Here is a 12,901-nt window from a genome sequence, read left to right on the forward strand (position 1 = left end):
ATGGCACATAGAGGAGCCAAAAATAGTTCTAAAATGACAAATTAGCCTAACCTATGTTCGACATTATTCAGCTTTAGTAGGTATATATGCAGTTATATGTCAACATATAACTGCAATTTGACACTTGTAGCCTACTGTACTCCTACACAGACGGATCCGGGTAGGCAGACACACAGCCGTCGTGTGCGCATAATGGCATGCACTATCCAGCAGCGGCAACCTGCTGCTATAACAGAGTGTTGGGAGTAAAATCTGAACATTGCCACCCAATGGGACAAGAACACATTCGATGAGCTAGTATGTCCCCTTTGAGTAGGAAATATTACTACAGAACCACATCTTTATCGTATATGCAAATAACCTTTAGTCATGTGTACAGACAGAACATTATGCTGCAAATCACACCCATATTTTCGTCAGGCATCAACCTTCTTTTTACAGTCTATGGCATCAACATGTCATTTCAACATGTGACACTGCATCAGCAAATCAAAGTTTAACTAATATGTACACAAATGTTTTTTTTCTTTACTAGAGGTAAGTTACATTTTCGGAAGTGATGTGCCGATCATTCATTCTTGGCCAATGGTGTCTAGCCACGATTTTCGGGTATTGACTTATGTTGAAGAATCTGATTGGACAACATGTACGGTGTGCTCGGCTGTGATTGGGCGAAGGTTGTGCGTGGTGCGCAGCCATTGGCCGGTTGTCACGGGTTTAACAGAGTGGGCTCTTTTGGTGGGAGAGCCAGCTTGTCAGTCTCTGTTGTAAAGGCAGAGCAGCGTGCGCTGGTGCCCGGCTTTTGTCTGAACAGCTGAAGAACAACATCGCCATTGATCTTAAAATGAAACGAGTTTGGTTGCTAGGTGTTATTTTCGCACTCTTATCATTTGGTGAGTAGCGGGCGGGTTTGCGTCACTGCTTCACTTCTCTTTTTTAATTAGTCGACATTGTAGCCAACGGTTACGGTTAGTTGGTAAGCTAACGTAACGTAACGGTAACTTGCTTTATGCTTTTTCTGTGCTCATTTGCAGTTTCCAAGTAGGCTGTAACGTTAATCGTTTTCCGAATGACAGGCTGTACTGTATGGCCACTTGGTTTCTGTAACGTTAGCCTACATTACTCCCAGTGACGCTAGTATCCATTTATTCCTCATTTCCTTTCCAGAAGTTTCCAGCCACACCATATATGTTTAAGCTAACACCGCTATTAAAAACTGTTCTTTCTCATAGATGTAGGCTACATCCATAGACTAGCTCCTAACCGTCCACTTTGCTTATTTGGTGATTCTGAGCATGCCTTAGCAGAGCGCCATTCTCCTGAAGACAATCTTAGCTGCTAAAGACTTCTTTAGGCGTAACGTTATCTGCAGTGTTTTAGTAAGATTGACTTAAATTTGACACACGTTTCCTCCTTGGCAGCTGCTGTTAAGGCAGATGATGAAGTGGACATTGACGGGACAGTAGAGGATGACCTGGGTAAAAGCAGGGATGGCTCCAGAACAGATGACGAGGTGGTGCAAAGGTAGGTGTCACTTTCAATATTTACACATTTCACTTTTACACTCACTTGTACCTCTGTTAGAGAAGGTCAGCTAAGCCCCAAGTTAACAACCCCAAGGTCAGTGTGACCAAGTTGTGCACACAAATGTTAGTGGCAGGAAAAGTTCTGTTTCTTTTCAATTTTTACTAGACGTCCTTCATTGTGCCTATAGGGAATCTGGTGGCTCTTGCCTTTTTTAATTTGGACACTGCAGAAAACAGATTTCCATGGTTGATGGTAGTTGATCTCACCTCTGTGTTTGCATTTGTCTAACAACAGAGAGGAGGAGGCGATTCAGTTGGATGGGCTGAATGCAGCTCAGGTGAAGGAAATCAGGGAAAAGTCTGAAAAACACGTCTTTCAGGCTGAAGTTAACCGTATGATGAAGCTGATTATCAACTCTCTCTATAAGAACAAGGAGGTGAGTAGGAAGTATTTAGATGTACCAACATGAATGGTTTTCTTCCATGGCAAGGACTTGCAGAAGTCATCTAATACTTGAATTCTTTTCTGTTCCAGATCTTCCTCAGGGAGCTGATTTCTAACGCTTCTGATGCTCTGGATAAGATCCGCTTGTTGTCTCTAACCAATGAAGATGCCATGGCTGCCAATGAAGAGCTGACCATCAAAATAAAAGTATGTAAAAGATATAGGGTGATCATAGTTATTAATGTTAGTAGTATTCTAGGTTGGTAAATGCTATAATTCTTGGTCTGTTAGTAATTTCACGGTATTGTTCCCCTTTCTCTAGTCCGACAAAGAGAGGAACATGCTGCACATCACCGACACTGGTGTTGGAATGACCAAAGAAGAGTTGGTGAAGAATTTGGGCACAATTGCCAAGTCTGGCACGAGTGAGTTCCTCAACAAAATGACAGAGATGCAGTCGGAGGGACATTCGGAGGGACAGTCTACCTCAGAGCTGATCGGCCAGTTTGGTGTGGGTTTCTACTCCGCTTTCCTCGTCGCCGACAGCGTCATAGTGACCTCAAAGCACAACAACGGCACCCAGCACATCTGGGAATCTGACTCTAATCAGTTCTCAGTCATTGAGGACCCCCGTGGGGACACACTAGGCAGAGGAACCACCATCACGTAAGTTTACATTCTGTTTTTCTATTGTCTCCAAGTCCAAATAGACCTTTAACACTGTTCTCTTGTGATTACACTAGTCTCACATTAGAAGATTATCCATTCTGAAATTAAATCTTCTCCATCTTCCAACCTCAGACTTGTGCTTAAAGAGGAGGCCTCAGACTATCTGGAGCTTGAGACCATCAAGAACCTCGTCAGGAAATACTCCCAGTTCATCAATTTCCCCATCTACGTTTGGGCCAGCAAGGTGATTACATGAGATGCTTCCTCCACACTTAAAGGGATAGTTCAACATTTTGGCAAATTGGCCCATTGCCATAATCCCTATAGTCATAGCAGTAGGTTCGTTACCTTTATTTGTCGGTGTAAGCTATTTTTAGAACGGCGGAGCGGAGCGGCAGGCTGCTCAGAGCTAAGCTGCGGAGGCTAAAGGAATTTCTTGGTTTCCCTCATCAAACTCATCAAATACAAAATCCCAAAACTGTGACCTGCACAAGCACCACGCTATGAGATAATAATGGAACGTTACGAAACGGAGCCGTTTTCGAGGTAAATACAGAGACTGCTTGCTGAAAAACTGTCCCTGAACGCAATGCGCATCAGCGGTTTTGCATGAATTTACCTCTGAAACAGCTCTGTCTCGTAAGGTTCCGTTATTATCTCATAGCGTGGTGATTGTGCAGCTCACAACTTGTCTACAACAGCGTTTTTGAGTTGTTGGGTTGTGTATTTGATGAGTTTGATGAGGGAAACCAAGAAATTCCATTAGCCTCCATAGCATAGCCCTGAGCAGCGTGCCGCTCCGCTCCACCGTTCTAAAAATAGCTTACACCGACAATTAAAGGCAACAAACCTACTGCTATGACTATAGCGATTATGGCAATGGGCCAATTTGCCAAAATGTTGAACTATCCCTTTAAACCTCATCTCAGTGTAGTTCTTTCATGAAACTGATAAATATGGGAATGATCAAATGACTGATGCATCATTTCTTCCTCTCAATATGCCAGACTGAGACAGTTGAGGAGCCAATCGACGAAGACGCAGCAGCAGCAGACGAACCAGAGAAAGAGGCTGCTGAGGAAGAGGCTGAGGTAGAAGAAGAGGAGGAGGATAAAGACAAGCCAAAGACAAAGAAGGTAGGAAGTCCAGTAAGGGGCATGTGGTGTCAGATGTCATTTGTATTTATATGTAATATCGTGCACTATATTTTTCAATTTATTTAAAATTGCATGGTGCTTGTGCCATAGGTTGAAAAGACTGTGTGGGACTGGGAACTGATGAATGACATCAAGCCCATCTGGCAAAGAATAGCTAAGGAGGTTGAGGAGGATGAGTACACGGCCTTCTACAAGACCTTCTCCAAGGTAGGTACCTGAAAAGTGACAGTTTCATCATCAGCCTAAATTATTTTTATTTTTTTCTTTATTAGGGTCCTCATTAGACCCGCAGCAGCATCGGCTATTCTTCCTGGGGTCCGACATACATACAACATACACATAAACATCCACATTTACACATAAGAAACATACATTTATACATGACACAACAAGAACAAACAACAAAGGCTCCCTAATAATAGGGTGACCAAATGTCCTCTTTTACCCGGACATGTCCACTTTTTACGTCCTGTCCGGAGCGTCCGGGCGGGTTTTATAAATTCATGAAAATGTCCGGTTTTCAATGTTTCTGCCTTGTAGTCACTGTTTTCCTTTTCTTTTCTTTTTTTCTAAATATCCGACAGCCGTTTATCTGTGATCAGGGGCAGGGCCGGCCCAAGCCTCCATGGGGCCCAAAGGGGCCCTCTATTATTGCCAATAATACTGAATATTGATCATTTACACACCTAGTTACTAAAACATTTCTAATCTGTCGTTACAGATCATCATCCTAGCCTGGAATGTTTTTAGCCAACTATGGTTTTTAATCTGAAATGATATCAAATTCAGCCAAAAGTGCAGCCTGAGGTTGATTTACACTTAATATTCAAAGTGATATACTAGCATATAGGATATACTACCATATGGGCCTTATAAAAGTAACAAAATAAACCAATAGCCAATGCCAGTGCAACCACAACAATTAGTTTTTGTAAATACACTCTTGGGTGCCTTATGCCTTGGGCTGGCTCTGTCTGTGACCACCCCCCCCCCGGTCAGCTGTCCTCTTTTTTGGAAATCAAAATATGGTCACCCTACCTAATAATGAGCAAACCACAGAAAAAAAAAATCTGACAGAATTTTGACAGACATCACAGACATCACTATTTCTCTACTCAGATTCCATTCTATACATCAATACCTTGAATAATCTAATATAATACACACACACAAAGTAAATAAAAAATAAAATAAAATAATAAATAAGCATTAACTGTCTGAAGTGACTGCAACCGTGCACTTCAACTACCCATACACAGATATCCACTCCAAGAAAAAGGGTACAACCACAACTGTAAACCAGTCCTCTTTATAAACTCAATATGTTAAATCATAATTCATTAAATTCTAAGATATACTGTTTTAACAGCAGTTTAAACCGATCTTTGTTACTTTCATGAGCAATATATGAACTGGTAGAGAGTTCCAGACAACCATAGCTCTGTACAGAACTGTTCTTTGTATTATACCTGTTCTCACTCTCGGGCGGCAATATGAACCTCCCTTCTGATGTACTTCTTGTTAGATAACTATGTTGGGCAAAATGGGTCTTTTAGTAAATGAGACTATGTTGTGTTCCCCAACAGGACAGTGATGACCCTCTGGCCCACATCCACTTCACAGCTGAGGGTGAGGTTACCTTCAAGTCCATCCTGTTCGTGCCAAAGTCAGCTCCCCGCGGCCTGTTTGACGAGTACGGCTCCAAGAAGAACGACTACATCAAGGTATGGGCTTCCAACTATACTCTTGTTGTTTCTTCTTTTATTTTAAAGGTAGAGTCTGGAGTTTTGATCGTTGCAGTTTGTAAACAAAACATTCCTAACTTCCTGTCAGCCGATGGAGTTAGCAGTCCCCGCCCTCGTCCCTACGTCACCACATTCACGCGCATCCCTTGACTGCACACACAGAGAGGACCGCCCCTTTATGCCGTTCTCTCTCCTCATTGGATAAAGGTTGTAGGATACAAGGAAAGTTTTCTCCTTGGCTTACTCGGCAGAGTGACTGACCCGTGTTTCAGACCAAACACTCTATGTAAGTGATTGCTGTCTTAAGATAGAACTATTTAAGACTTATATTAACACAAATATTCCGCTTACTTCTGCTTTAAAGTCAAAATTCTCTGATTTCAGCTTCTTAGATGTGAATATTTCTGGTTTCTTTGTTCCTTTATGACAATAAACTGAGTATCTCTTTGGTTTGTGACCAAAACAAGACATTTGGATGTCATCTTGTGGTCTGGGAAACACTGATTGACATTTTTCAACATTTTTTTCAACATCTTATTGACCAAACAACTAATCGATTAATCGTTTAAATAATCGACAGATTAATCAATATTGAAAATAATCGTTAGTTGCAGCCCTAGTTGTTATTCCGTTGTGGTGAGCTGGGAAGACGGTGTTAGCGGCGGATGCTAACCACTACCGCTAGCCGAAGTTAGCATCGAGCTAGCTCACTACAACGGCCCTAATACTTGTTACCAGTGTCGGTGACGGTTGGGAGTCTCCAGCGCTTCACTCAGACTGTATTTATTTTTCTTTGCGGTCCTGACTGCTGAGAGAGAATGACGTGCTAGCACTCGTTAGCATCAGAGACAGCTAATGCGGCTAGCAGCCCCAGCCCTCCTACTCTGCTGCATGTAGCTTCACTGAGCTCCGTCATTGGCTGGAGAGAAAACACAGACGACTCTCTCGCTCTCCACCCAGAAACGTCCACGTGCATAACAAAACAAAAGACCAAAATCCAGGCAGGGGGAGGGCGCTGTAGACACAGCCCACAGACTAGAAGCCCATAGGTGACGATTAAGACGGATTTATAAGTCTTAAGGGGACAAAACTCCAGACCCAACCTTTAAGGGGCAGTATTTACTTGTGGAATGATACTCTGGAATTTTATTGACTCCTTCATTCCTTACATATACTTTTTGACACAGCTGTTTGTCAGGAGAGTTTTCATCACAGATGATTTCAACGACATGATGCCCAAGTACCTGAACTTCGTCAAGGGAGTGGTGAGTGATTTTTGACTGGTTATGTGCTGTTCAGCTGTTCTGCACTTTTCAGCCATATCTTAAATTGCATCTACACTGTGATTTAATGTAAATTAATTTTGTCAGGTTGATTCCGATGACCTTCCCCTGAATGTGTCCAGAGAGACTCTGCAGCAGCACAAACTGCTTAAGGTGAGCTCCATATCAAACATGAATAAAACATCTCGATACCATATTTACATGTATAGAATATAATGTATCAGGCCTTCACTTATTCAAATGGCATTTTAAAACTAAATGCAAAAAGACAAGCAATGTTCACATAGCACATTTAAATCAGAAGTTTTTCGGGTAGAAGATGGGGAAAGGGGAAAAAAAGTGAAATGGGGAACATGTTAAGGAGCTTGATATAAGTGAACAATTCAGAAATTGTTGCTCTTGTTGTACTTGCTCAGTAGGGCTGGGACGATATGCTTTTCTCCCGATTCGATTCTTCTACGATTTTTTGGATGGCGATTCTACGATATTGCAGATTTTCTCGATTTTTAGTCTGCATTTTAAACATTTATCTGCACACAAATAGGAGCCTATAAATTAACATACATTATAAAGTGAACTTAAACCCTTTTCAAAACCTGGACTCTCTGTATGTAAAAAAGGCTAACAAATGTACATTGCACAATATTCAAAAAAATTCCCCCCAAAAAAATAGATTAAAAAAAAAAAAAGATTTAAAAATCGTCAAAAAAGATATTGCCATATTTATGTGAATCGATTTTTTTCTCCCACCCCTATTGCTCAGGTTATCCGTAAGAAGCTGGTACGTAAGACTTTGGACATGATCAAGAAGATTGCAGAGGAAGAGTACAACGATAAGTTCTGGAAGGAGTTTGGAACCAACATCAAGTTGGGTGTGATTGAGGATCATTCCAACAGGACCCGTCTGGCCAAGCTGCTGCGCTTCCAGACCTCCAACAGCCAAACAGAGGTGGCGAGCCTGGAGCAGTACGTTGAGCGCATGAAGGAGAAGCAGGATAAGATTTACTTCATGGCTGGCACAAGCAGGAAGGAGGTAAACTGTCATTTAAAAAGAAAAGACTAACATAAAAGGTTGTCTACTCTGAATGGTGTGATTAACAGTTAGTTTTTTCCTCTGCAGGCTGAATCTTCTCCCTTCGTGGAGAGGCTGCTGAAGAAGGGCTACGAGGTGATCTATCTGACGGAGCCTGTGGATGAATACTGCATCCAGGCACTGCCCGAGTTCGATGGGAAACGTTTCCAGAATGTGGCAAAGGAAGGTGTCAAATTCGATGAGAGCGACAAGGCCAAAGAGAAGAGGGAGACGCTGGAGAAGGAGTATGAACCTCTCACCACTTGGCTGAAGGACAAGGCCCTGAAGGACAAGGTGAAGGCCCAAGTCATTTGCAATAAATATGACATTGAAAATCGGTGCAGAAGTGTTATAAATGTGGCTACAGCTACTTGGTTATGGTCGTTCTATCAACTCATGTTATGATGCTGTCTGTTCCACAGATTGAGAAAGCTGTGCTCTCTCAGAGGCTGACTGACTCACCCTGCGCTCTGGTTGCCAGTCAGTACGGCTGGTCAGGAAACATGGAGAGGATCATGAAAGCACAGGCTTACCAGACAGGAAAAGACATTTCCACAAAGTGAGTAATGATAAGGATGATTATCTTGTAAATAACAATATTATGGCATGTCTAAATCTTTACTGAGAGCCTCACTCTTTTTTTTTTTTTAGTTACTACGCCAGCCAGAAGAAAACACTAGAAATCAACCCTAAACATCCCCTCATCAAGCAGATGCTTAACAGAATCGATGTAAGTCTGACAAGTATGATATTGTTGCCAAGCAAAAGTCATAGATGTATGTCATTTATTTCAGGTAATCTAGTTTTGACCATTTTAAAGGGATAGTTCACCCAAAATTTAAATTTCATTATCTACTCACCCTCATGTTGACCAAGGACTGGGAGAAGTTTCAGAGTCCTCCGTGGCTTCTCTGAGCTACAGGGGGTCTCGCCGTAGCGGTGCATGTCCATATAACGGTTGCAAATGGATACCAACTGTCTTCATAACAAAAAGACACACCAAAAAACATCCAAATACCTCCATGCTGCTCATATGTAATGTCCCTCTTGTATTTAAGCCCCGAAATGCGAAATTGTCCCGAAAAAATTAAATAAGTCTATATTTCAAGCTTGTTTGTAGCGGAAGCTCCTCTTCCCGGTTTGTCAAATTTGGACGAACCAGGATCTGTCCTCTTCCCAGTTCGTCCAAATTTGACGAACGGGGAAGAGCAGCTTCGAGAAGCTTCCGCTACAAAACAAGCTTGAAATATAGACTTATTTAATTTTTTTCGGGACAATTTCGCATATCGGGGCTTCAATACAAGACGGACATTACATACGAGCAGCATGGAGGTATTTGGATGTTTTTTGGTGTGTCTTTTTGTTACGAAGACAGTTGGTATCCATTTGCAACCGTTATATGGACATGCACTGCTACGCCGAGACCCCCTGTAACTCAGAGAAGCCACGGAGGACTCTGAAACTTCTCCCAGCCCTTAGTCCACATGAGGGTGATGAGTAAAATTTCAATTTTGGGTGAACTATCCCTTTAAAACACGCTGCACATCTGATATGGGGATCTAATCTGTGATGTGCACAAATCTAAACGGTTTCCTCACCTTGTATCCCCCAGACTAATGCTGAGGACCAGACTGCATCAGATCTGGCTGTGGTTCTGTTTGAGACGGCGACATTGCGCTCGGGTTACCAGCTGGTCGACACAAAGGCTTATGGTGACAGGATAGAGCGCATGCTCCGACTCAGCATGAATGTACCTCTGGATGAACAGGCAAGTCACCACTGGCTACTGTATTATTGTGCATATGCATTTATATAGCAAATGTTGTCAAGTCGTCTCCCCTTCATAGCCGGTGAACGTATTCTCTGACATGATTGAACTTGTGTTTTCACTAGAAACAGTTCCACTTTTTGTAGCCTTAACAGTTTACGCCTCCCATTTCCCTCATTTTCTCATTGTGTCTCTTTGTGACTGTCGTACAGATTGAAGAAGAACCAGAGGAGGAGCCAGAGGAGCCACCTGAGGATGATGACTCTGAAGATAAAGACGAAATTGTAGATGAGGATGATGATGATGATGAAACGGTGAGAACACTGAAATGGTACTTTGTTTGCACACTATTCACTCATTTGTCTTTTTTCCTAATCCTGATTTTGCTCCTTTTGCAGACAAAGACGGACAAAGATGAACTGTGAAGCACTGAATGGAAGAACATTTAACAATACAGCTGGGAACAGGATTTGTATCTTGTTCCAATGCCTCTGTGGTCGATTTATGTGGGTGGCATCTCTGGGTTTTTTAAGGCGTGCATTGTTTGTTTTTGGTTTTTTTTTACATTCCTCATGACTGTAAATTTGTTAATATTTAACTGACTTGTTTATGGAAAGATGCGATCCTGTCTCTTGATCGAATAAATGTTTCCTGGAAAAAGGACATGCAGTGTGAGCTTCATACATCTAAATATATACAGCTCTGGAAAAAATTAAGAGACCACTCCCAAAATGATCCGTTTCTCTGGTTTTACTATATATAGGTATGTGTTTGAGTAAAATTATTATTATTTTTTTTATTCTATCAACTACCGACAACATTTCTCCCAAAATTGAAATAAAAATATTGTCATTTAGAGCTTTTATTGGCTAATGACTAAACTAGTCTAAATAACAAAAAATATCAAGTCTTTTCAGACCTTGAATAATAATGCAAAGAAAACATGTTCATATCTATTTCTAAACAACGCAGCAAGAATATTTGAACTCAGGAAGAGTTTATAAATCAGTTTTTGTGGGATAATGTCGATGTTTAATCCCAGCAGTGGTTTTTATAATCTTCCTATAAAACCAGATGTGGTTCAGGTGATGACCTCATCGGTGTCTCATTGATTAAGTAGAATGAGTTGTGTTTGTGTTGGTATTTAAAAAAGAAAAGAAAAGAATGACTGTCATACATGTAGAGATGCTTTTAAGAAACATTTGTGAAAGTGGTCTCTTATTTTTTTCCAGAGCTGTATATACATACATACCGGTACTCACAATAAACAAAATTGAAGGGGGTCTGAATACTTTGCGTATGCACCCTACGTGAGTATGATTCAGAATTTCTTCACATTTTTAAGTCTGGCAGTTTCACAGCTGGTAAGCTCCACTGGTCTGTGGAGAGGCATCAAGCAGAAACAACCTTTAGGATCTATGGTTCAGGGAGCACAGAGTATACGCACAATTCTTGTTATCTCCTAAAATGAACTGTCTCTGGTGTCTTCTAACATTTGATATCAGTATGGTGTTGTACACATTCAGATCAAATCCTTTGTCTTAAAACCTGCAGTTTTGAATTGTGAGTTTAACAGATAAGCTGTAGCACTGTTGCATTCGGTTGTGTCATATGTTCACCTCAATCAGAATATGTTGTGCCTAAAGATGACGGATATGAGCCAGAGCAGCGGGAGGAGGGTTCTCATAGAGCTACAGTACGGTGGCAACTGTGGCAAATAATAGCTCTGCTCTTGTGGCAGTTTTTTTTTCTCTTCCCAGCAGTAGAACTACTCCTTCATCTCTCCTTGCTCATTTCACAAAGGTAAAGACAGTTAAAACAATAAAAACATGTGTGATAACAGATCAATAAAGTGAAATTAAGACCAGTACTAGACCAATTATAAATCAACAAAACCAGACTAGTGAAAGGCATAGCAAAAAAGGAATGTTTTGAGATTTTTTTTTTTAAATAAGGTGATATCCCTACAAATATGGTGCACAAATTTAGTAATGATTTTTCATAGTTTAAAACTGTGGGTCTCTGGATTTTGTCACGCTCTACTAACTGTATCTAAATAGGCCTACTGTTTGCTGTGTATTTTTTTTCTCTGTTTATTTGTCATCATCTCTGGGTTTTTTTTTTTTGTTTTTTTTTTTACATCTTTCTCCCTCCTCCAGCTCTTTGAATTGTAAACTGTAAAAGATGATCAATTAGAAAGTTATTCATTTTACTGGTTTAAGAAAACAAAAAAATCCCAGTGTATTCTGTGAGGACATCACTTGTTGCTTTCAATGCAACAGACAGACAGACCATATCTAACTATAAAAGGCGTGTAGACTCTAGTTTTGGTCACAGTACAGTAGTTGAATTCTTTCTGATACTGATGATATGAAACTTCCCAGCAGCAGCACAGAGAATTGGCCTGAACGGTCCCATGACACCAAAACATTTTTCTCTCTCCCTCTGGAATAACAATTGCTCCCAGCACTACCAAAAGGACAGCCTTTTGCTTAAGTAGTTTTTATCAATTAGTTTATGAATTTGATTAATACTGACTGCAGTTAGCCTATGAATGCAAGGCTGTTTCTTCTTACAGCACATTGCAGCTGCTGTCATTTTTACCTGTTATATCATTATGAATGAATCACAGTGGATGATTTGATTAGGCCTATGTCATTTTTTTCTTAATTTTTTAATTACCAATATACAATTTGTCTTTATTACATTTTAAATTACAGGTTTATATGGCCATCTTTCACAATTAATCATTATTGGTTTGAAAGGTGGGTAGTAGAGTATAAAAACAAGCATAGCCACAGAACAGCTGGTGTTTCACAGCTGCTATAAACACACATGATATTTCCACATCATCTGTTTCTCTCTGTCTCTTCAGAGAAACCCGAGCTCTGACTGTTTCTCTTTCTCATCATTTGTATTTTGCGACTCACTGCAGTTTCTGTGCTGCTGCTGCTGCTACGCAATCCCATGATAGGTGGTTGCCATGGATTCCTGGGTCACATGCGTGGGTTTCCTGTAGCCAGAAGCAGCAGAAGATGCTTGGACCAGAAATCCAGAGCCATTTTCATTCAAGGAAAGAAGAGGATCCGCTGTGGACGGTTTTCTGAATCTGACTGACTGGGGTGGCTTGACTACACCCGTCTGCTGCTGATTATTTGGGCTTCTTTTTTTTTTGTGGAAATCCTGATCTGTGAGATTTCGATCGTTTCAAATTCTCAGCAAACCTGTTTAATCCA

General features: G+C 41.0%; 1 protein-coding gene across 1 annotated transcript; it reads left to right on the forward strand.

The window, feature by feature from the left end:
* The first annotated feature begins 728 nt into the window (after positions 1–728).
* hsp90b1 (heat shock protein 90, beta (grp94), member 1) lies at positions 729–10,328 on the forward strand. Its single transcript, XM_083974293.1, has 18 exons — positions 729–893; positions 1,422–1,524; positions 1,822–1,963; positions 2,062–2,178; positions 2,294–2,637; positions 2,773–2,884; positions 3,648–3,776; positions 3,888–4,004; positions 5,384–5,521; positions 6,730–6,807; positions 6,913–6,978; positions 7,589–7,858; positions 7,946–8,191; positions 8,320–8,456; positions 8,549–8,627; positions 9,510–9,665; positions 9,878–9,979; positions 10,064–10,328. The coding sequence occupies exons 1-18, from the start codon at positions 845–847 to the stop codon at positions 10,088–10,090; spliced, it is 2,412 nt and encodes an 803-aa protein (XP_083830419.1). The 5' UTR covers positions 729–844; the 3' UTR covers positions 10,091–10,328.
* The last annotated feature ends 2,573 nt before the right edge of the window (positions 10,329–12,901 follow it).

This window comes from Trachurus trachurus (assembly GCF_905171665.1).
Source record: "Trachurus trachurus genome assembly, chromosome: 6".
NCBI classification, from domain to species: domain Eukaryota; kingdom Metazoa; phylum Chordata; class Actinopteri; order Carangiformes; family Carangidae; genus Trachurus; species Trachurus trachurus.